The sequence below is a fragment of the Phascolarctos cinereus genome, unplaced genomic scaffold, assembly GCF_003287225.1.
Source record: "Phascolarctos cinereus isolate Bilbo 61053 unplaced genomic scaffold, phaCin_HiC Scaffold_2;HRSCAF=192, whole genome shotgun sequence".
NCBI lineage: Eukaryota > Metazoa > Chordata > Mammalia > Diprotodontia > Phascolarctidae > Phascolarctos > Phascolarctos cinereus.
Genome location: NW_027555625.1, coordinates 375787893 through 375813981, shown reverse-complemented (window position 1 = coordinate 375813981; position 26089 = coordinate 375787893). Strand labels below are relative to the sequence as shown.

Sequence of the window (26089 nt, the reverse complement as noted above, 5' to 3'; positions counted from 1 at the left end):
GCACACTGTGCAATGATCAACTATGACTGACTTAGCTCATCTCAGCAAAACAATGATCTAAGAAAAAATGTCATCCATATCCAGACAAAGAACTGATGGAGTTTGAATACAGATTGAAGCATACTAGTTTCATTTTCCTTGTTTCTTTCATGGTTTTTCCCTTTTGTTCTGTTTCTTCTTTCACAACATGACTAACATGGGTATGTTTTACATGATTGCACATATACAACCTATATCAAATTGCTTATTGTCTTAGAGAGGGTAGGGGCTGGAGAAAATTTGGAACTCAAAGGTTTCATAAAACATTAATGTTAAAAATTGTCTTTACATGTAATTAGAAAAATACTATAAAAATAATAAAACATAATTCACATTTCTCTTTTGAACCATTCAATAAAATAACCATGGGTTGTGGCTCCATGCTCTCCTTAAATTCCACAGGCAATCTTATTAAGTATTGGATTGTTTTCCTTTTTTTTGGGGGGGGAGCAGTATTTAGTCATGGGTGTTTTAACTCATTTACTAGATCTGTAGTCTATATTCCTTCTGTTGTTACTATTTTCCCTGTTGATTTATCTACTTATGTTCGAGGTCTTTTCTTACTGAGATCTCTGGTAATTTCCTTTGGATTGTCTGTGTGCTGTATATATTGGGTTGGTGAGGGTCTGAGTTCATCCATGTGAGATATTCGCCATTTGCAAATTCCTATCAGGTAGTTCCTATACAAAGATCTTGGACAGTCTTAGACAGTGGTCTGAGGACACTGGGAGGTTAAGTAACTTACCTCTAAGCACACAGCTAGTAGGAAGAGGAATTCCAACCCAGGTCTTCTGATTCCAAAGCCAACTTTCTATCCACTACACCCATGTCTTTTGCCTTACAAATAATAGGCTCTTACTATTTATGAAACTGAACAAATGTTAAAATACTGAAATTCTTATTGGAGGATGATTAAGGAGGCAGTGAAATTACTACAAGGTCCAGGGAGAGAATAAAAGTGATGCCAAATCAAGCATTTTGATAGGTCAAACCACGCCAGGGGAAAACAAACAAATAAAATTAAATTAAAAAAAAAAACACCACCAACCCCAACAGGCCATACTTAGAATGATTTCTGAAACAACAAGAAAAATCAGGTTAAACAAAAAAAACACCACAACAATTATTGAGGAAAGTTGCTGAAATAAGACAGAAAAATCCCAGTCAGGAAGGCAAATCTGCATGCACCCACAGGCAAAAGACGGGACACAGATTAGACACCATCAAAGAATGTTAACCTGACCTCCTTCTCTATACCCCATCCCCTTTCCCCCTCAAAAAACCCCCTAAAAGAAAACCCAAACAATCAGCAACAGTAACAAAAACCCTACCCTTGCTATTGCGTTCACAGCACCATGCCAGACTTGTTAAGATGACTGATGATTCATTCTAACTCTGACACTGGCATCAGGCTGTGTGGGAAGGGCTGGTGAAAAGCTAGTAACTCGAGGGGGAAAAAAACTGTGGGCTAATGGGTATTTTAAAAACATTTTAACTGAAGGGTAAACTGAAGAGATCACCGAGAGTCCTAAAAGGTGTTAAAGTAACAGAAGATCAATGAGGAAGTATAGTCTTAGACCAGTCATGGAGGCAGATGCCTGTCTCTTCCCAGTATCTCTTTCCCTTCATGCCATCTGCAGTAAACATGAACCCAGAAATAGGAAAATAAGGTAAGAAAGAAAAAGTCAGAGTCAGCTCCCTGAAAAGGGTATGCTCATCACCTCTCCACATTGAGCCTAAGTTCTTAAAGACTACACCAATGGTTTTAAGCTTTAGCAATTCTTACTAGCATGGAGAGGTTTTGATTACTGACCCAGTGACAGGCTGTATGTCTGTTACCTGAGAAGGAACTTCCCTAAGTTGGGTGATGCTCATCACCAGAAGGGCGGTCAAAAGGGGATGAATTTTTCCTGCCTCATTACATGGCATTACAAGGCGTTACATTTCCATGCCTGCTTCAGCCCAGCCAAACTGGCCTTCACAATGTTCCTCACACATAACCCTTCATCTCCAGTCTCAGTGCATTCGCACTGGCTGCCTCCCATTGCTGGAATGCAGTCTCCTCCCACTTGGGTCTGTCAGCCTCTAGCTTTAGTCAAGGTTCAGCCCTTGAGCACCCCCTTCTACATAAAGCCTTTTCCAAACCCTCCCAACCCCACCCCCACTCCCAGCTGCTAGTTCCTTCCCCTCTGAATCATCTTGTATCTATTCTATATCTACTACATACATACACTTTGTCTCTCCTGTAAACTCCCTGAGAGCAGAGAAGCTTTTTCTTTCTGCTTCTATATTCCCAGTACCTAGCTCAGGGCCTGGCATATAGGAGATACTTAATAAAATTCTTGTTGATTATTTGATTCCTAACTCCTAAATTTGTCCACTAAGGCACACAGAGGAGTGGTGATCTAGACTGGTGGAGGAATATGGGGGGGGGGGGAACAAAACAAAGCAAAACAACAACTCACAGATTTCCAAACTACTTTAGGAAGTCTGTAAGGATACTCCATGTGTATGTGACATGGCCAGTGTAGTGTGACATATTGGCCGTGTGTCCTGCTAGCTCAGAATGTAAACTTCTAGGAGGCGGGGCCATTCAGCATGGGGTCCTAGTCAGGTAAATTTCCAAAACCAACTTTGGGGAACTAGATAGGAGCTCCTCGCCCATTCTTGGCACCTAATGAGGACTAAACAAAAGGAATGAAATGAGATATAGCCACAGGTTATCAAAATAATAAAAAATTCTATGCTTATAAACTACACTCTGCAACGGTCATTTTTCAGTAACCCTAGATATAAGAAGAAAAAAAATGATAATAGACATAGCACATAGTAGATATAGAGCTTGGAGCCAGGAAGAGCTGAGTTCATGTGTCCTCTCTGACAGGCATACTAGCTGTGTGACTCTTGGACAAATCACAACCTCTCAGAGCTCTGGGAAGCTCTCCAAGTCTGTAAGTTACAGTGAATGTACTGACCTGAATTTGTAGAGGGAGTTTCCTCATTCAGAAGTTCCCTGTACTAATGAAATTACAAATCCAGTTCCTATCCGTATCCCTAACTCTAATAATAATAATAATAATGATATTAATATCAAAATTTATCTAGTGCTTTAAGGTTTGCAAAGTGCTTTACATATATTATTTCATTTGATGCACATGACAATCCTGTGATGTAGGTGCTATTATTATTCCCATTTTACAGATGAGGAAACTCAGGCTTGTCCAGAGTTTGCATAGCTAACAGGTAAATGAGGTGAAATTTGAATGCAACTCAGTTTAACTCCAGTCCAGTGCTCCACCCACGACGACACTTTAAAGTGTTTACAACAAGGACAATCAATGGATCTGCCTTGTAACCCAAGAATTAATAAAGGGGGCAAAGTAATATGTGTACCTTTCTGAAACTGCCACATACCATGTATCTCCACCCACTTTAAGACAAGGGTCTTCCTTGAATAAAACAGGAGTGGAAAAAAACATGCATCAACAAGCACCTCACTGCTACTAAATGAAGACAAATATGGAATAATTTTGGTGATATTGTGCTTATTCAGGTGGTTGCCATGGGAATCCAGGAGCTTCCTCACTTTCCATACTTAGCAAATGTCTCCTATTCCATCTAATGATACCCCCCCACCCCCTTCAAATACTACAGAGGTTTTCTCTCTTAAATGGGACTGGGAAAAGAAACTACACGCATAGCCAAGCCAAATCCAAACATCTTGACAGGCCTGTACATGTCTGAATGAATGCCTGAACAGCGATGAAAGACAAGAAAGAAATAAGATTTTCAGTATCACTTAGGGGTGGAAGGGGAGGAGGAGGACCTGATGAATTTCACTGTAGATTTCTGATTCATCGTCAGTTCTCACAGTGACAGCAGGGCTTGATCCAGAATGTCTGAACCAATAAATCAAAAGCCAGTGTTCTTTATTAGCCTTCTCACAGAACAGTGTCAAAGCTGAAGGGAAAGTGGCAGCAAGCAGCTTGTGTAGCAAGGCAGGCAGCAGAAAAACAGAAGCAAACACCCAGAGGCTCTGATGAACCTTGGTGGGGAGAGGTGTGCTTTTCCTCTCTTGTTAAGTTTTGCAACAAGGCCTATAATATATCATCCCAACAAGATGTGATGATAACGGCACAGCAGCTTAATGAATTTTGCAATAAAAAATGATGAATGCACAACAATCTCTAAGTTTACCGTGTCTGGGAAACACCCAACTGCATGGGAAGCTTGGAGTCAAAAAGCTGGGGAAATATATTTTTTGGCCTTTTGCTTATGCAAACAGTATCCTCCCACATTACAATCAGTACTAAGGTGGACCTGCATCCATGCTTGCCCATTCTGAGTTTACTATGGGTTACAGAATCATGGAATTAGTTAGGAGCTAAAGAGAAGGGCCTTAGTGATCATCTAATCAGTGGCTTCACCTTCATTCACTCATTCTTTAACTGGTCTCATGGACTCCTAATGGCAGTCTGGTAAAGCCTATAAACTGCTTCTCAATAATAATTTTTTTAAAACCTGTTAACTGAAAGAAATAACAGATTTCAATTGGTGAAAATAAATATGTTCAGGTTTCTCATCCAAGTTAACTGACCCCCCTGAAATCCATCCATGGACTCCCCTCCAGCTTAAGAGCCCCCTTGATCTAACCTAACGTCTTCATTTTGTTGCTGAGAAAACTGAATTCAGGAAAGGAAAAGTGTCCAAGGCTTCAGAATTAATAGGCAGCAAAAGTATCCAACCTTGGGCCCTCTGATTCCATATTCAGGTTTCTTTACACCATATCATGGTGATTCTGATCTTCTGACAAAAATAGACTTCAGATGCAGTTTAGCCTCTGTTTATAGACTAGTATCTTTACTTAGTAGAAAATTAAATCAATCAATCAAAAGATTTTCTCTAATTTTTTTCAGTGACTTGACTGATTTTTGTATCTCTCCTCAATAGGCCCATAATATTGCTCTTCTTAGCAAAGAGAAAGAATTCAATGAAAAATGTTTCCATTAGAGAATGAGGAAAGTCACTCAATAACTTGGGATAGAAAAGAATGGCACCTATAGCACCCTGATCGTTGGGTGTAATGCTTAGAGAAAGCTACAGATTAGACAATTATCTCCTCTTCTCCTATCAAAACATTATTTCATCTGTTTTGAGATCACAAAAGAGAAAAACGGCCTTGGGAACACTATATTTTAAAGAGAGGGGTGTGTAGGGGTGTGTGTGTGTGTGTGTGTGTGTGTGTGTGTGTGTGTGTGTGTGTGTGTGTGTGTGTACATCCATGCAAGCAAGGAACACAGAACTTATAAGAAACACCACAAAAACGATGTAATTCAATTCTCCCTCATTTTACATGTGTGGAAAGTGAGGACCAAAGAAGCTAAATGACTTGTTCATAGCGACACAAGCAAGCAAGTGGCAGAACTACTTCAAATCCAGGTTCTCCAGCAGTGTTCTGTGTACTGTATCATGCTGCCTCCACAGGGGTGTGTGTGAGCACGTATGTGTGTGTGCACATGTGCATGCACGCTTCAGCAGTGAACACCAAATTTAGAGCAGGAGCTGGGATTGAGGAACTTAGTGGCACTGCTCCGTTCCAGAAGCATGCATTAAGCTCGGTCAGGTTCTGTCTCCACTTCAACTTGCAGAAGCCAGGACAGATAATTCTCCCTTTGGTTACATAAAGTGTCTCAAGAAAAGACTTAGGCTTCTTCATTGTCACTATTTGAGGACCTACAAAGATTTCTATTACCTATCAAATCAAATATACATTCAGCTTGGCCTTCCAGGACTACTACAAACTGAACTTTCCCCTTTCATATTAGTAACTTCACATCTCATTACAGGCAGTCCAGAGTTTACAGGCTGTAATCCCCACCTTTTGTCTACTCCCTTTTGCTCCATGTTCTAAACCTCTGCTGGCTTAATATTCCTAAAACAAAGTTCTGTTCATTCACCCCACTCAAAAACCTTCACAAGCTACCTGTATAAAGCATAATGTCCAGACTACTTTGGCTCTCCACAATTAATAAATCAATAATCAATAAGCATTTGCTAAGCATATACTATGTGCCAGGCATTGTGCTAAGCACTGGGAAGAGGCAAAAGTCAGTTCTTGCCTTTAGAGCTTACAATCACATGGATACACATACACATGTATATATACACACACGCCTCTATCTATTTCTATCTTCATAATATACAATCAATCTGTTGTTCAGCCCGATCTCCCACTACTCCCCTACAAACCCTCAACCAAACCGCACTCATCACCATTTTCTGAACATGCCCTGAATTCAGGAGGTTTGTTCACTGAAATTTAACCCATCCGCCAAGGTTCAAGTGCCTGCTCCTTCATGATGCTATCCCTGATCCTTCCCAAACACATATGATCTCTCTATCTGTAAATTTCGCTTTAGATCCTTTGAAGACCATATTTGCCTTGTATTATAGTTTTTGAGAAGGGCATCTAGGTGGCACAGTGGATAGAACACTGAGCTTGGAATCAGAAAGACTCATCTTCATGAGTTTAAATACAGCCTCAGACACTTAATGAAGCTCTGAGCTGGGCAAGTCACTTAGCCCCATATATATCTCAGTTTCCTCCTCTGTCAAATAAGCTGGAGGAGGAAATGGCAAACTACACCAGTGTATTTGCCAAGAAAACCCCAAATGGGGTCACAAGGAGTTAGCTACGAGCGAAAACAACTGAATAACAAAACAGGTATTGATGTACTTGTCCTATCTCCCTACTGAACTATAAGCTTCCTGAGGACAAAACTGTGCTTTATTCATTTTTATGCTTCCAATGATCAAGCGCAATGTCTGTCATGGCAGCTGCTCAAAGCGTATTCATTAAATTGGACTAAAACGAATTGGGTTGTGTTCCAAAAAAACCTCATTTGTGAGTCTGGTTGTTTAGCATTCACATATCATAGAATTCAAGAGATGGAAAAGTATCTCCATCTCCAAGGTCATGAAGATAAACTTGCACCTGAACAGAAATCCCTTCTACATTATCTCTAATGGGTGGTCTGCCAGCCTTTGCTTGAATACCTCCAGAGATGGGGAGATCACTACTTCTCAAAGCATCCCATTTACTTTGGGATAGTTAGGAATTTAGCAAATTTTTCCTTATATGGAACCTAACTTTGTCTCTACACAACTTGCACTCATTAAAAAGAGTGCTGGGCTTAGACTCATGGATGCAGGGCTCTGCTATATGATCTTAGGCAAATCATTTTAACTTCTCTCCATCTGTAAAGTTTCTCACCTATAAAATGAGGGGATCAGATTAGATGATTTCCAAGGTTCCCTCCAGTTCTAAATCCTATGACCTAGTGCTGCTTTCTAAGACTAAGCACAGCAAATCAAGCTCTTGGAACATCCCTTCCAGTACTTGAAGTCAACTGTCACATTATTTCCACATTACCTCTTTGTCAATCTGAAGATCTCATAATATAAACTCTAGAACAAAAGAATCTAGCCATCATTCATACTTCTACCCCCTCCATGGAAAAACCCATTCTCAGTTACAACTGGGGATGATCTAGGAACATATGTTCTTTCTCTTCCTACATCCAGAATTCCCAACCCAAAAGAATTTTCAAAAATCTACCAGTGTTGGTGCTGAAGGCCTTGAGTAAGGGAAGCCCTCAAGTCTTTAGCAGCTGGGGGAACTGAAGCTGGGGAAGGCAAGAAGTGACTCTTAGGAGATCTTCCTCTGAGGGCTGTGGAGGGGACAGGAATATTTCTAGAGGCAGGGCCAGGGCTCCTATAGAGAGTACTCTTATTGGGACATGGTAGGGGTGTGTGTGTGTGTGTGGGGGGTCTTCCAGATAAGAAAGGATGGGAGTTTTGAGAGAAGGAAGGTACTCAGCAAAGGAGCAGCTTTGGCTCCAAAGGCAGGAATGGTCGAACTCTATAGAAGTGTTCACTTGGAGGTTTTGTACGTATGTGATTAGTAGGGGGAAGGGAGGGCAAGGCCACAGAGAGACCATGCATGTGTTTGGGTGGTTGGTAAATGGAGTACAAGCTGGGAACAACCTGTACTCCCTTAAAAATACCTTTGGCAGGGATGTGGACTGGAAAAAACGCTGGACTTGGGAGTCAGGTTCAAAGAGTGCTAGACTTGAAGCCAAGAGGCTCTGATATTGACTAATTATATGAATGTGAGCAAATCGCTTAACTTTTCTGAGCCTCAGTTTCCTTAGCTATAAAATAGGGATGAGGGAATCACAGAATTTATAGCCTGAAGAGATGCCAGAGAGCAGGACCGGTGCTACCTTTCTTCACAGAGTTATGAGAAAAAGATGCTTTGGAAACTTAAATGAGCTGGAGAAATGGGTTATTGTACTAACGATACTGTGATTGTCTGGCACTAAGGAAAAAAAGATGTCTTGCTATTCCCTGAACAATCTGCTCATTAAATTAAAATTTATGAAGTGCCAACCATGTAAAAGACTCTGGGCTAGGCACTTGGGGAAAATAACTCAAGTCCCTAAGATCAGGGAGGTTATATTTTTATATGTTATTCCTTCACCCTGGTACCTGAAACACTCTTGTTTCTTCTTGGTATTTTTATTTAGCATCAGCTTAAAACTTACCTAATTCTGAAAACTTTTCATGACTGATCAAATCTGATCCTACAGTAAATAATATAGTTTATACTTCCTTGGCTGAAGACCATACCTCATACTTTACCGAGAAAAAAGGAGACCTTCTGCCATGAGGGCTCTCTGTTCCCTTTTTCTTCATCTCAAAACCCCTCAACAATATTCCCTATTCCCTCTTCCTTCATTCCAACTTTTGATGAAGACAGGGGTCCTTCCTCCTGCCGAGGCCAACCCCTCTAACTCTTTTTGCTCTGTACAATGCTCACGTCTCAAAGGTAAGGTCCATTTCTTTTTTTTCTTTTTCTTTTTTTTGCTTTTTGGTAAGGTGATTGGGGTTAAGTGACTTGCTCAGGGTCACACAGCTAGTTAAGTGTTAAGTGTCTGAGGCTGGATTTGAACTCAGGTCCTCCTGACTCCAAGGCCAGAGCTCTATTCGTTGCTCCACTTAGCTGCCCCAAGGTCCATTTCTTTGTATTCTCCTGGTACCCATTGCAATGCTCTGCAGGTAGATATTTTGTAAGTGTCTCCCTTAAACCATGAACAGCAAGGACAGGTTTCCCATCTCCCAACCCATGGCATATATGAGAACATTCATATTAAAAAAAATAAATAAATGTTAAAGGACCTGAGTTTAAATCCTGGTATTGCCACTTACTATCTGAGCATATCACTCACAAGTCATTTTTAACTTAACTGAGCCTCAGTTTCTTCATTTGTAAAAAGAGGAGTTGGACTAGATGACCTGTAAGCTCTAAATCTATGATACAATAATTGATCTTCATTGTAAGCTGAAGATGCCAAATTTTAGAGTTCTGGTTTAGTGTTTTTGTTTTATTTTGCTTTGAGTTTTTTGGGAGGGGGAATGGGACATATTGTAAGGCCTATCAGGAGAAAACTCAGTTATATAACATTGTGGATACAGAAATAACTTGTCTATGATTGCAGTGGAAAACAGAACTAGGGTAACTTCAGTAATATAATCGAAGTAATAACAAGAACTATAACGCCTGTGGCTACTAGGCCAATAGCATCTTCTCCAAGACCGAGGTGCCAAGTTCAGTGTGAAGGAAGGCAAAGGATGGACCTCATGGACTTTCTGACCATGGAGACACGTAGTTTGGACTGAGAGAGCCAGTGACAACCAAGGATGAATTTTAAATTCATTCAATTTTAAAGCTGCAGTGGAATCAGTGCAAAATGGGAAGGGAAAGAAAATAAGGAGAAAGGCTTATTGACAATAAACAACAAAGACCACTAGGCCAGGGACACTAAGTGATTTCTTAGAGAACTCCAGCCTCATTAAACATTATAATTAGTGATAAAAGTAAAGACTGATGAACAGGAATCCATAGATTATGCTAAATTTAGAAGTGTTTCAATAACCACAGTAGCATAATTGGCCTCCAGAGATTACACAGATGGGATTAACATAGAATGAGATTAAGGATTGGGATAAAGTTTGAATTTATGATTTCCTTGGCATAAGACCTTGATATAAGAGGAAAATATCTTCCACCAAAGGCAAGTCAGTACTTTCCTTGTAATTTATAGTCTTAGAGTGACTGGTTCCCATAGCCAGGTTGTATCACGGGGCAGGACTCGAACCCAGATCTTCTTGGTTCTAAGGCCAGTTCTCTATTCATTATACCAAGCTGTCTCTTATTAGGATACGGTTAGGTTAAAAAAAAATCTTGGTGTTGGTCTGAAGTGTGCTGACGTTTCTTTCAATCAGAGGCAAGAACCTGGAGAGACGTAAGATTTCGGCCAAACTAATGTTTATAGCAAACACCATTAACCTCTGAGTGTGTGATATGATATTACCAGCTGGCATCCTCCAGATTTGGTAAAACAAACAAAAAAGTAGCATTTAAGCTTATATTGAAGAAATAAATGGAATCAGAACTACCTTAGTAAAAAATCTAGAAAAACCCTGTTATGAATTGTGTACACACTGGATTAAAAACTGCCTGGATTTGTCTATACTTCTGGTCTATCTACATTCCCACAGATACACAGAAGTATTCTTCAGTAATTCTCAAAGTGGGGAAACTTCAGCATGTCAGGACAGAATGGCTAACAGGCTAGTTAAAATCAAAGGGTTCAGGGTTGTGTCATGAACAAGAGAGGCCGATGGGAAGAAGCATTCGCTCTTTACAAAAGAAAGTTACCAGCTAACCTAGCAGAATTCAGCTCTTGGATACCAGGTTCTATAGGAGTCTGGGCATGGCAGGAGCCATAACCCTGGCCTTGGAGGTGGGCAAGTCATTACAGTCTAACTCAGAAAACAGATTTTCCTATTCATCCTCTTGAATGTTCTAAGACAGCTTGAACCCTATTCTAGTTTCCCCAGAATAAAGTTTCCAAAATTAATCAAATATACTTTTTTTCCCTTTTCAAATCAAAATGTTCCTCCTCTGGGGGAGAAGAAAAATCCCAGAAATATCCCAGCATATGAGAAGTTTGATTCTATTTCCAGACAGCATTTCCGAACATAAAGAGAAAAACACATTGCCCCAGAATGTCTGTTTCACTGAACCTCTGTCCACGACCTGCAGACTGTAACACATTAATCTTCTCTTCTCTATGTGCCTAAGACTGGCTTGGTTTCACACACCTTTTCACCTTAATCTTTTGCTTCCTAGGATAAAAATAATCCTGAGTAAAGATCTGTGATTCTGCTATTTCAATGATTCTTTTTCTAAATCTCCAGTTTCATTTTGGTGCGCACCCAGAATTTTCTTTCCTTGCTAAGTCACGGACCACATGCAGTTTTAAGACACAAAGCTTCAAGCACCATTCCGAAGCTAATGTCCCCTTAATACGCCAATGAGGGCTAGGAGGGTATTTCAAGGTTCAGAATGGGGATTCTTAACTTTTTTTTTTTTGGGGTTGTGGAGCCCATTGGCAGTCTGGTGCTGACTGGATCCATTTGTATAAGGTTTGTCCCTTACATTCAGAATTAAAGGAAATGCTAAACGTCAGTCTGAGGTTAGTGAAAATAAAGATGTCATTTTTTTTTCTTCTTCAAAGTTCACAGATCATGGACCCCAGGTTAAGAATCTTGGTTGCTTACCAAGGCAGGGGGCTCATAGCCCAATCTGCCCTGATCTGCACATGGCTTTGGCCAAAGTACTGGGGGATGTAGCTGTGCCAGAAACCCTAAAAAGAACACCACCCTAACACAAAGTGTTCCTCTTGCAAAGGTTTATAAGGACTACGAACTTCTAAGATATATTTAGGAAGGCAATACCTATGGAGATCAGACCACATGGTTGTTCTCTGCCTGACACTAAGACCTGCCAGGACTGTTTTCAAAAGGCAAGTGAAGCAAGATATAGGTCTAATAAGACCTTGGTAAAAGGATTAGAAGTGTTTGACTAAAATGGGGTGTGTGTGTGTGTGTGTGTGTGTGTGTGTGTGTGTGTGTGTGTGTGTGTGTGTGTGTGTGTGTGTGTGTATGATAGAGCAGTATTATAACTGCTCTGCTCCTTCCTTGAAAAGACAGGAATAATACTGTTTACCTTGTGGTAAACACAGTAGGGCCCACTGTTTGTCTGATCTCTGCAAAGAATTCTGACATCCTCAGATCAAAGGAGGCACAGCCCACACAGTTCAGTGACACTGCCATGAGGTACACAGGTAGCACCATTATTCTCCCTACACAGAGAAGTAGTCAGGTGTTTGCCCCAGAGAAGCGAAGGAGTCGAAGCAATAAAAAGAGAACCCTGAGCCCCTTGGGTCTTTATTCTCAGACATACAGGCCCTAGCAGGGTGACTCATCAGGGGAACCAGAAGGCACATAGACACAAATATCTTTAGTGAGCATGAGGTCAGTGTCACAGCAAAGAGAGCCCACGCAGGCACATCCTAAGCAACCGAGGAGGAGCCCCCTGAACAGCCCATCACACAAAGAGTGGAGACTTACGTTTTTCTGTTGCCTGTACTGTGTGAAAGAGCGTCAGTGGCCTCTCGCTGCAGGAGGGTGGCTTCGAGTCATTGCTTTTCTTCCAAGACAAGCTCTGCTGGGTGTTTGTGAGGAGTGCATCAGGCACAGTGTTAAATATCTATAAAAGGAAGCAGTCATAATGCTGTGAAATGGGTGAGAAAAAAATGCATACCTAAACCTATGTGATTTACAACTCAGGGAACTCTGGGAATTAAACAGAAGGGATATCAGAAGACTATCTGGTCCAATTCAGTTTCATGTGCAATCATCTTTTTTTTTTTCAATTATTATACTATGGAAAAGCTTGTGTCATTCTATAAATTAAAAATAAATTAAAATTTAAAAAATAAAAAAGACTATCAGATTAGATTTTTCCTGCTTCCAAATGAATAGAGCTTGAAGACCTTTAGGAAATGAGATTATACATCCTCTCTCCACAATTTCATAATTTAATCAAATTTTTGCATTTTTTTAATTTAAAAAAATTTTAAAAGTAGAAATAGAAAACAACTATGCTTTATGAGCTTTCACAACTTGAAGGAAAGGACCATTATCCCCACAAGCATCTTCTCTCCATATATTGCTTGATCAATCACTAAGCATTTATTAAGCAACTACTATGTTGCCAGGCCTTGGGGAGAGAAGTATGAAGAAAGAAATAATCCCTACTCCCAAGGAGACATATATAGAATAAACATAAACTTCCTCTCCAATTCTTCCAAAAACTTCTCAAACTATAGAGCACAAAATAAGACATTCTAAAAGGAAAAAAAAGTCTGACAAACCCTGTTTCTCTCCAAAGTGTCTTTCGTCTCTCAGTCTGTTCATGTTAAATGTCCTGAAAACCTTTCTAGGTGCTGAGAAGTGTGGAATAGTGTAAAAGCAGAGGCAGCAAGCATACTGCCTATAATACTTCCAAGTGTGGCCTGAACCAAATTAAAATGTAGTTGGGAAATATTTAACAAAATAAATAAAAATACAATAGGACATGGAAAACGTTTAATATATGGTTTTCTAAGTCAATATGTAGTCTGTAGGGAGTCTTATGTGCAGTGTAGCGCCCGCCACCCGCTTTTCTATTTGAATTTGACACCATGGTGTAAAGAGAACTAGTCCAGAATTCTTGGACCTGCTTTAGAATTCAAGATCTGGCATTTATTAGATGAGTGATCCAGGGAAAACTGCTTTAACTCTCTGGATCTTAGTTTTCTGGCTCATAAAATGGCAGCTAGGTGGTTTAGTGGATAGAGTGCCTGGCCTGGAGTTAGGAAGACCTGAGTTCAAATCAGACCTCAGACACTCATTAGCTGTGTGACCCTGGGCACGTCACTTATCTTTTGTTTGCTTTAATTCACTGGAGAAGGAAATGGCAAACCACCCCAGTATCTTTGCCAAGACAATCCCATAGATAGTGTGGACCCTAGGGTCTCAAAGACTGAATAACAACAACAAAAACAGGGATACTAATACTAACACTCACAATGCTTTCCTCATTGGCTTGTTCTGAGGAGCTCATTTTGTAAACCTACATAAACGCAGACTGCTTTTTGTTGTTGTTCAGTTGTTTCCGTCATGCCTGACTCTACATGATCCCATTTGGTGGGTTTCTTGGTAAAGATACTAGAGTGGTTTGCCATTTCCTTCTCCAGCTCATTTGACAGATAAGGAAACTGAGATAAACAGGATTAAGTGACTTGCTGAGGGTCACATAGCTAGGAAATGTTTGAGGCAGGGTTTGAACTCATGTCTTCCTGACTCCAGGCTCTATCCACTATGCTACCTAGCTTGCCCCACAAGCTACTATTATGATTATCTTAAAAGGGAGGTTTCTTTTCCCCCTTCATTTTCTCAGTAGTAACAATAATGAAAGATGTTGGCAAAGTGGATAGTGAACCCACTTCGAAGTTAGGAAGACACAAGACAGACAGACAGACACCCACACAGACACACACACACACACACACACACACACACACACTCTGATAAGACAACTCCTAAAGATTGTAAATTGTGGGACAGGTGCAGACGTACGTTGTTAGAGAGGGTTAACAATCAGGGAGTTCTCAAAACCAACAGAATTCCTGCCTCCTCCCTCCCTCTCCTCACAACCCAAGATAAAATGGACAAAAGGGATAGAAAAAGGCACACTTGGTGAAAAGGCAAACCATCAGCAATGATTTCTGCTCACTGGTTGATGTGACCTCCTTATAAGGCGGCTTGTAGCACGTATTCTAATATTTCGGAGTATTCTCTCATCAGCCAGCATATACACACCCAACATCAACCAGAAACATCCAAAAGCTGAGAGGGAAAAATTATTTTTCAGAGTTACAAAAATTTCCCTCAGAACAGCTGTTCCATATAGGTTGGCAGGTTCCCAAATCCCATTAGTACCAGCCAGATTGTGAAATCATCCTGACTCCCAAACACAGCTGCTTGAAAATGGAATTAGCATATTTTTCCTAAAAGGACTGGAATTTTTCAACAAAATGAACCGAACTGACATCAGTAGATTCTTACCTCTAAAAATCCCCAACTAACATCCCCCCCCTAAAAAAACCCAAAAAACAAAAATGCAAACCAAACAAAATAAAATAACAAACAAACAAACAAAACTGTCAACCCCACTCTCAGGAGACAGAACTTTTTGGAAATTGTTTCCTAACGTGGCAGACAGCTCAGGCTTCCAGCTAAGTCATTAGAAAGGGGAAGAATAAAGATTACTGGTCAACAGGTATTTCAGAAGCAATATATCGACCCCATCCCCCCCTCCAATTCCTCATCATTGACATGTGCTTGCACCTGTACATGCTCTCATTTTCTACCTCTCAACCTGGGTACAGCAGTAATCAAATCAATAGTACCTTTGCTTCTGGAAGGGGTACCTCATTTGATTGTCCAATGTCTCTATTTACCACACTCATAACTTCCCACTCTAACCCTTCACTGGCCAATACTCAGTAATATGTCATGTGTTTCCCAATTAAAATATAAACTCCTTGATTGCAAAGATGATCTCTCATTTTGCATTCCGGTACTCAGCATAACACCCAGAACAATACTTTTTCAATCCCTCCATTTTCATTCCTTCTATCCTCTTCATTCTTATTCTCCAAAGATCACTCACTTACCCATTTCCCTAGGGTTGCTCTAACCTGCCCAGCTATCTACTCTCTTTTCAGAAACCCTTAATGATGCTGCCAACGCTGAAACAATAGTAACATCTTAGTTACGGAGTCCCTGAAAGCTTATAAACACTTTCATACAAGCAAACTCATTTAATTCCATGATACACGTAGGGCAGGTATGTATAACAAATTTTATTTTATAGATGATACAACTTGTTCAAGGTCACAGAACTAGTAAGTGGCAACACACCTGGTTCCTAATCCAGGACTCTCCCTATGTATTGCACTGTCTTCCTAAACAATTACTGACCTTCGCTATCCAAGAGACACAATAAACGAGCATTTCTATTAGCATCCTCTGCTCATGGTCTCAGACACATACGCCTCAATAATTACTGGCAAGAAAGATTTTACATCCTGTGTTACTGTGTGGCAAAAGACAAGTTCTTGCTTTCTACAATGAAAAGAACTGGGTATAATATTTCTTCTGTTTCTTAGTCTTATGAGAAGCGTGGCATTTCCTCATCTTTATTTTTGCAAATTAAAAAAAAAACCAAAACCAATGTAGAGAGAGATGAAATGATTTTTGCAAAATGACACAGCCTGTTAGTGACAGGTCTGGGGCCGACACCTTGGGTTATCTATTGCTCCTCAGCTTGAGTCATAATGTCTCTTTTTGGAGTTACAAAGAATGAAATGTTTTTCTCAGGGGAAATTAAGAAAAATCCCTATCTAGGGAGTTCCCTATGCTGACTTTAGAAATACACATGAAGGAAAAAAAAATGTCCAAAAGGCATTTTCATGGCACAAGAGAATCCCAACCCCAACAACGAGTTCCCTGGTTTTCCTAACCGAGTACGGCTGACATATTCCAATAGCTTTAGCGTAGTTTCCGGGAAACTATTGGGACCGCCACACGCATGTCACTCATCTACTCAAATACCTTCATTAGGTCCCCACTGACTGATGGATAAAGTTTAAACTCCATTCAAGGCACTCTATAGGCTAGCACCAACCTCCCTTTCTAGCCTGATGTCATATTTTCCCCCCTTCTAAATTCTAGCCCAATTGGACAATTTCTCTGTCCCTGTTCTTATCCTGGCCTCTATTTCTGTAATGTTTGATCTCCCTGTACATGGGATGGATGTCAGTGCCTCTTAAGTTTTTGCTGAATTGAACTGAATAGGAATCTAGTGATGCAGACTGTAGACCGGGTTCTGCCATTTCAGTATATGTCACTTGACTGCCTTGTTTCCATTTATTTATCCACAGCATGTTCTACCTACTTTAAAGGGTTATTTTGAGTCTCAAAAGAAACAGTGTATTTGAAAACAGTGTGAAGAAGCATAAAGTGAAATATAGGTTGTCCCAAAAGTCTTCGTGCAGCTGTCATTCTTGAGTACCTATTGAAGTAGAAAGCTGCACAAAGACTTTTGGGACATCCTATATAAGGGAATCACTAGGTGCCATGATTATTACAGGGTGGTTTTTTTTTGGGGGGGAAGGGAAGGATGGATCCTAAATACCTTAAATTTAAAATTTTACTGATACATTTTGTTTGAATTTTACAGCATACATTCTTTTACAAACCCATTCTGAGTATAACCCCACATAAATAGGAATGAAGTATCCTTTAATTCTTACACTATGGTACCAACACTCATCATTATATGTGACCAGAGTTTTTTTGTCTCTCTCAATATTTACTTTGTTTACCTTGCAGTCATGTCTACTTGTGGCATTTTCTTTGTACCACTTTATACAAGTCTTCTCAGGATTTTCACCTCTGTTGCAGTACTACTAATAGCACTGTGTTCATACACCTTAATTTGCTCCCTGGGAGCATACCCTGTTTCTAGCTTTTTGCTATCACCAAGTTACTACTTTCATACCCAGGGTGTCTTTCTCACTTGTCAGTGACCTCCATGGAAGAACAGTTCCAGTGGCAGAATCTCTAAGTCAGAGGTTACGAACAACTTGGCAATGTCTCTTGCACCATTTTAAATTGTTTGCAAGAGTAGATGAATCAATTTACAGCCCTAACAGCAGTGAATTAGCATGCTTGTCTTTAACACGGTCCTTTAAAAACACACACACACAAAACCTACACAAGAAGGTCCTTTAGCTTTGAAAATTAACAAGAGACCAGCAAGCAAGAAACAAAAGCTACTGCTTGAAAGTTTGAGAAATTAGCAATACTTATCAATTTTATGAATTTGAAAATTCATAAAGAGTTTCTTTGAATTTGAAAAGACAGTTCCTTAAAAAAAAAAGTACATTCGTGGGGCAGCTGGGTGGTGCAGTGGATAGAGCACCAGACCTGGATTCAGGAGGATCTGAGTTCAAATCCAGCCTCAGACACATAACCCTTATTAGCTGTGTGACCCTGGGCAAGTCACTTAACCCCACTGCCTAGCCAAAAAAAAAAAGTGTCCATTCTTTTTTTCCTATGTGGTACATCCCTTAGGTTGACAAATTAATATTAAAGGCTCAGATCTGAGATGATGGAAGAGAGATCAAAGCCAGAGAAGCAATTCTTGCATGGTTTTCTGAGTTATTTCATTATTGTTCATCTAAAGGAGAAACAGATTCAATTCAACAATTAAGGCTCTGGACTGACTATATGCATAAAACACTGGTACTAAAAAAAATGGAAAACAGTCTCTCCCCACAAGGGGCTTACATTTACAGTTAAGTAAATAAAATTTCAGAAGGGGGAGAAACCAGTAAGTGAAAGGATTCTAGTACAAGACGGCACCTGAGAAGACCTGAAGGAAGCTAAGGATGGTAAGAGGCAGGAGTAGAGATGGAGTAGGGAGAGCCTGGACACAGAGACATGAAATGGAATTCCAGGTTCAGGAAACCTGTCACATCAGAGGAGCCAACTGAAATGTCTCTACATCCTGTTAAGAGCACAGGAGCATGGTTTCAACTAACAGTTATACATTTTGATGACCTTGTCACCTGATATTTCAAGATTCCTTCTATTCTATGCAGGAATAACTTGACCAATGGCCCAAGGTGGAAGGGGGATGTGTCTAAAACCATCTGGAGCTCCTGAGGGAGATCTGAGAGGGACTGCACGGAGAAAAGAGTTTAAAATGCAAAAGTAACTCCTGTTATATATACTCTGGGCTGCAGTCATTTCTTACATTTCTTCTAAGAAATCCAAGTCTAACTTTCTACCATTTGAACAAGCAAAGACACAGTATACCAAGTATATCATACTAAGCTTCCTGTTCTTTAATATTAAATTCCCAGAAACATCCATCAGTTACAGTTTCCTCATCTTTGAATTCACTTGCTGTCAGAGATCACCTCTAACTGGTAATAATCAGCTCCATCCTCAGACACCAAAGTTGCAAAGACAGAGCTTAACCAATGTCTTCCTTCCATAAATCCTAAGTCCTCTCCCAAGAGACATGAATCAGTAATGTTTGCCAATGCACACATTCACTCTGGCAAGAAGTGTCCCATTCCACCAGAAATCCTTGCCAGTCCTTTGGCTATTCCAGCACATTCCCACAATTAATTTCCTCATCCTCAAAAATGCTGTGTGGGTTAGCATGTTACAAAAACAACAACAAAACCATTATTTGCTAATTGGTGTCTGGGAATGTATCTCAGAGTGTTTTGAAAATTAACTTGAGAGTAAACAATAAATATGCATGGGGAGATCCAAAATTGTTGTCACTTTCAAAATCCGGGGCCACATATAGCATCTTACACATGGTATGAATTCAGACTGTAAGATCCATGAGGACAGGGACCATGTCCTATCTTCCTACCACCCAAACACCTAGAATAGTGTCTGGACACAGCAGCCACTTAACAGTCATCTGTCAAATGAGGGAATGAATGAATGAATGTCTGCTGATGATGGTGTGTTTAAACTACGACCCTGACATTACAGTATTTCAATACTCCAAAACACCTATGACTTCACAGGTATCTCCCTTGATACCGTGTGCCTTCAACTTTGGAGTTGCTGTGGCTCCAAATTTAGCATCCTGCTACTAATCTGGTGATGAGCCTTTCCAAATTTAGTTGCCCTGGTCCCTAGATGACAGACCTTCCAGTCTATCATTCAGCCTTTCTAGCTTAGCAGGATGTGCCAAACCTTGTACTCTACTCATATTAGGAACCCAAGACCTCTTAAACCATAAAGAGGCATCAGAAGAAAACTTAGGTAGAAAGCATGTCTTTGTGTAAGGTCTGTGATTTCTTTGTACAGGTATCTCCCAGAGTGGAAGCTTCTTCCACTACCATTTATGATCTTGATAACAACTGCTAGGGAAGTTATCTGAGGTACACAGAGGTTAGGTGACTTGCCCAACTTTATAAAGCTAACTGAACCTAGCTCTTCCTGACTTCAAGGTAGCACTCTAACCACTACGCCACAATGCCTCTGACTATGACATAACAAACTAATTTAAAACCAAAGCATTTCCCAACATGATTGATAATAGGAAACAGGCTTGAACGGATTTCCTGTCAGGGTGCCAAAGTAAAATATTAGAGGACACTTGATAACGATAATTTTCTGCTGATATTTAATGTAATTAGTTTAAATACAATCGATCAATTTGCGTATTAGAATCAGATGTTGAAAGCTTCCAAGTTTAGAAAAACTTCACTAATTTGGGCTAACTGGGATAAAAGCCAGTTTAAAACAGTGAAAAGCATGAATTATCAAGTAGTTTGAAAGGAAGTCAATTTTATTACTTCCCATTACATATAATAACCAAGAGGTTCTGCTATAATTTTTTTTTAATAATAAGAATCATATCTAATTAGCACACATGTATTTATATGTACTAGAGAAGAAAATGGCAGACCACTCCAGTATTTTGGCCAAGAAAACCTCAAATGATGTCACTGAGAGTCAGACACATCTGAAAAATGACTCAACAACAAATGTATATGTGCATATGCGTGTGTATATGTATGTAGGTATGTAGGTAGGTAGGTAGGTAGCTCTCTAGTACTTTCAGTTGTTCAGTCATTTGGCAGTTGTATCCAACTCTTCATGAGCCCATTTCGGGTTTTCTTGGCAAAGATACTGGAGTGGTTTGCCATTTTCTTCTCCAGCTCATTTTACACCTGAGGAAACAGGGTTAAATGACTTGCTCAAGGTCACATAGCTAGTAGTATCTCAGGCCAGATCTGAACTCAGGAAGATGAGTCTCCTGACTCCTGGCTCAGCACTCTATCTACTGTGCCAAGGAATAGTTATTTTCTTAGTTAAGTTAAACATTTCCCCTGTAATTTTATTTCCTTGACTAACTTGTTCACCAATTTCTTTTTTTTTTTCATAGATATTTCAACTCAGTCTGGATCCAAGTTACTTATAAAAGCCAAATTAAACAAGTCTGAATTAATGGGATGTTATTATACTATAAAACAGTGTTCTCATCATCTTGAACTCAACAAATATCACCTGCATAGATCATTAACTTTTGCATGTACTTGACTGTATTATAATCAAGTATAGGAATGAACACATTGTGACATATTACAAAAAAGGAATTGTGAAGAAGAAGTGGAAAAGAGGGTATCATCAAAGCAAAGAAAAACCACGTGTGCAGCAGCTAGGTAGTGCAGTGGATAGAGCACCAGCTCTGGAGTCAGTAGAACCTGAGTTCAAATCTGTCCTCAGACACTTAACACTTACTAGCTGCGTGACACTGGGCAAGTCACTTAACCCCAATTGCCTCACCCCCACCCCAAAACAAAACAAAAACACTGGGTGAGCGAGGGATAACTGATGAACTGACAGGCTGTGGGCTTCTTTGGTATAAAGCTAAGTTATGATTAATGAGTCTGAATGATACAAAATTTCATGTTAATAGTAAAAGGAAACCAAGATAGCATTTAATGCAATCTAAAATTCAATTAATGTGACCCATACCAGCTCCTTAACGATGACAGTGCTGCATGTGTGGTAGCAATGTGCTACCACATGCCATATTGCCAATACCTGTAATTTTTTTTTTAAATAAAGAGCCTTTAATAAAATGGACAGAAGGAAGAATACTCCAGATGGAAATACCAGAACCAAAATCTGCTGAATGACATGAACATCATCATAGCAGCTCTGAAACAGGAGATGTTGGGATGCCTGTCTCTACAGTAGGGAAGGTCATAAAATACAGGGAAAATAAAAGAATAAGGCAACGTGGCATCATTGTTTTGTGGTTTGCAAATAACTCTAAAGAAAAGGAGTGTCGTGATGACAGAAAAAGGAGCATTTTTCACCTGTATGGATTGAAGACTATAATCAAAGAAACCACTCAAACAAAGCTTTGAGAAGTCACGGCCGTTGTTTTTACACAAGGACTTTCTTGATCCTCCTAGTTTCCTCTCTCTAATTTACCTTACATTTATTTTACATATATGTACATACATATATAAAATACAGAAAAATATATAATGTGCTTATGATATGCTTGATATACAGTCAATCCTCAACATCTGTGTGTTTAACTTTGATGACTTCAAGCATGTAAGCAGTTTTATTAGTAATTTCACTTTCACTTTTGCACTGGCAACTTGTGCGCATTCATGGCTAGGTACTGTAAAGAAAAAAAATGAGAAGCCTGAGAGGTGGTTTGTAGATTGATAACCTATTGCTAAGGCCCAAGGACTGTAGAGACATGATCTATTTGGCCTACATACTGATCACACATTCTCATGATACCATGTTGAGACAAAACAGATACTGTACTGCTCTGGAAACAATTGATCCAAACAATTGGAAAAAAAAGATATGCTTAAAAAAATGACCCACCACAATAAATATGTGACCCTCCCCCTGCCCTGCCCCAATCCAGTCAAACTTCTGCCAAGCAGAAGTGCAGCTGTGCTCATAACCTTTGTTGTATACAGAGAAGTTTTGTAAAGACAAAGCTGGCAGTTCAGGAGCCTGTGGATGTTGGCCTGGTGACAATGGCATCAATAGTTTTAGCTCTGGAAGTTTACTAAAGATCTCTTAGGTAGGATTAACTATATTTGGTGTTTGGGGGACCTTGCAGAAGGTTCTGGCAGTACGTATGACAAGTGTAACTGACCAACTATTATGAGGAGGTTCAAGTCTCTGCCCCTCTGAAGACAAAAGGAAAATTGATTAAAAAGCCCCACGCTGATCCTAAGGGCCATTGTGAACTTGGCAAATAGGACAGAAATGATGTATTCAATGGTCCATCCAGATGTAGACACAGGTTTAGAATAAATCCACAAAGTCACTGAACAGGTCAGAGGCTACCTTACTGGGCATTTTTTCTGAAGAAGAAAAGGTTTCCAATGATTGGGCATCCCTGCCTGCTCAGCAAAAAAAAAAAAAACAATCACTCCTGACTTGGATTAAACTCTAACAAGGAAATGGGCTAGGGGAAAAAAAGTCACAGAAACAACTGGAGGGAACAAGTCCATATAAAATTCAAACTATGAAAACTCCAAAATAGGAACCAGCTCAGCTTCCCAGAGCAGCCAGTGACATCATCACCAGAACTTTTTTTTTGGGGGGTGGGGAGTGGAGGGAGAGAGAAAGAAAGATGGCTACTGTAATGCTATTACCAGGAGAGCAGCTCAAAGCGGTATGGGCTAAGGAAATACAATTTCTAAAGACTCATCAGTTGCCAAAAACTGCTGGAGTCAATTGCATTTTATTACTACGTGTACATTCAGCACATGAACAGAGCTTGCGTATGTCAATCAGGATGAAGAGGCAATGAGCGTTATCCTAGTAACAATCGAGGACCAGCAGAAACACCAGCTCAGCTGAATGAATGTATGCCCTAGAAGATGCAACACTAATAAAGGGGTGGCTTACGAGTCTTTTTCCAAAATTACAATTTCATAAATTGCTAAAAGGAAGGCCTTTTCTCAGCTCTCCTCATGACCCCACCTGCAACGCTGACACTTGATGACCACCCCCTCTCCTCCAGGATACTCTCTCTTCCTCGAGATTCCATGACACTTATAATAATAGCAATCATTTATATAGACTCACTATGTGCTAGGCCCTGTGCTAAGTGCTTTATGATTATTATCTCGTTTGATTCTCAAAACCACACTGGGAGGCAGGTGTTATTATTATCCTCATTTTACAGATGAAGAAACTGAAGTTGAGAAAGGTTAAGTGACTTGCTCTGGGTCACACAGGTAGCTAGTATCTGAGGCTGGATTTGAACTCAGGTCTTCCTGACTCCAGATCCAGCACTCTATATACTGTGCCACCTCCTGGTCCTCCTCCTCCCTGTCACTACTCCTCAGTTTCATAGTATTCAGGCACCCTTACCCCATAAGTGTTCATGCACCCTACGTCTGTCCAGAGGCCTCTTCTCTTTCTATACTCTCCCTCAGTGATCTCAGCAACAACTAGGAGTTCAATCATCCCCCTATGGCTCCAAAACTTACATTTCCAGCTCTCATTTCTTTTCTGAGCTACTTTTCCTGTATCACAAAGTACTTGCCAGACAGTGCTGCCTAGAAATCCCAAAGGTATCTCAAATTCAATACAAACAAAATACAAATCTTCATATTCCTCTTTTAACTACTCCCTTTTCATTCCCTTTTTTCTTTTCTTTTTTTTCCCCTAATTGGCAAATATTTATTTTCTTCCCCTCCAAATGTAGGGAGGGAAGAACCTTGTAACAAATATGCATAATTAAGCAAAACAAATTCCCACATTGGCCATGTTCAAAAACATATGTTTCATTCTTCATCTTCTTTTTTTTTAAATACCTTTTTTTTTTTTTAAGGCAATTGGGGTTAAGTGATTGCCCACAGTCACACAGCTCGTAAAGTGTCTGAGGCTGGATTTCATCTCAGGTCCTCCTGACTCCAGGGCTGGTGCCCTACCCACTGCACTGCCTGGCTCCTCCTTTCATTCTCCATCTTGGGTGCTCAAGCCTCTATCAGAAAGTGGGTGGCGTGCATCATTATTCCTAAGGAATCCCCAACTGTCTTCTTAACCTCCTTCTATCTGTTGAGGGTACTACCATGCTTCAGGGCATCCATGTTGGAAGTGCTCCTTGACTGTTCTCTCTCCCTCACCCTCACATCCAATCAGTTAGCAAGTCTTATTATATTTCCATAATATTGACATCCATCCCCTTCTCTCTACTTCACACAGCCACCACTCTCACTCAGTCCTCTCACTTGGATTATTTCTAATAAACCTCTCTTCCTCCCCCCTCTCTCTTATTCAATATATCTTCTACAGAGCTGCCAACCTAATATTCCTAAGTCTGACACATTTGCCTCTGGGATACATTATAAACTCGGTGGCATTTATTTATTTCATTTTATTGTGAGGCAATCAGGGTTAAGTGACCTCCCCAGGGTCACACAGCTAGTAAGTGTTAAGTGTCTGAGGCCAGATTTGAACTCAGGTCCTCCTGACTCCAAGGCCACAGCTCTATTCACTGCATCACCTAGCTATCCCCTTAGCTGGCATTTATGATTTGGCTCTACCCTCTCTTTCTAGAGTGAATCCATGCTGCTCCCTCTCCCGCACTCTCTACATTCTAAACAAACTGGCTGTTTCTAGTACACAACCTTCTATCTTCCACCTTCATGCCTTCGCACAGAGACTTATTCCCTCATCCCTGAAATCTTCTCCTCCTTTAAATTCTCCTTTTAGATTCCCTAAGTCTTTATAAGGTTCAGCTTAGAGGTCCTTTTTGCCTTATTCTCATCTCACCCATGCCTCAAATACTTTGTATTATAGTTATATTATATAAATCTTATTATAAATTACTTTATATTTGCAAATATTTTGTATTTATTGTGTTGTACACATATTGTTCCTTCTCCTCTGCACCCCTAAACCCCTCAAATGTAAACTGGGGATAAGAATCTTTCATTTTTGCCTCTGTATCGCCAGTGCCTATTGCAGGCCTTGGCACATAGCAGATGCTTAATAAATGCTTGTTTACTTCAATTCAACAAACATTTATTAACCATCTATCTTTATCACCTTTCCCACCTTGAGAAATCTAACGAAGTTGAGACAAATTAGGAGTGCTGTTCTTTTGGTAGCCTCAGAGGTTTACAGCTCAGGGATTAACACTCCCAATTCTTTCAAAGCAAGACCAGTTACTGACAGATTGGGAGATTAATCATCAGCACTTACTTTGTGAAAAATCAATAGCCACTAATGAAAAAGCAATCCTGGCAAAAACACATGGTTTCTCTTTCTCTCTCCTTCCCCTTTCTTCTTGCACTCTCTTTTCTCTTTCTCTCTTCTCTCTCTCTTCCTTCCTCTCTTTTCCCTTTGTTTTTCTCTTTTCTTTCTCTCATTCTTTCTTTCCCTCTTCCCCCCACTCTCCTTCACACCCACCTTACCCTCAACACCC

General features: G+C 40.1%; 1 protein-coding gene across 4 annotated transcripts in view; it reads right to left on the bottom strand.

Moving 5' to 3' along the window:
* The window catches only part of ARHGAP26 (Rho GTPase activating protein 26), a 528120-nt gene that overhangs the window by 88759 nt on the left and 413272 nt on the right, over positions 1-26089 (bottom strand). For all 4 annotated transcript variants that reach the window (XM_078150504.1, XM_021004972.2, XM_078150503.1 and 1 more), the window contains exon 19: positions 12580-12718. In XM_078150504.1, the coding sequence (XP_078006630.1) occupies positions 12580-12718 (139 nt within the window). The remainder of the gene's footprint in view (positions 1-12579; positions 12719-26089) is intronic.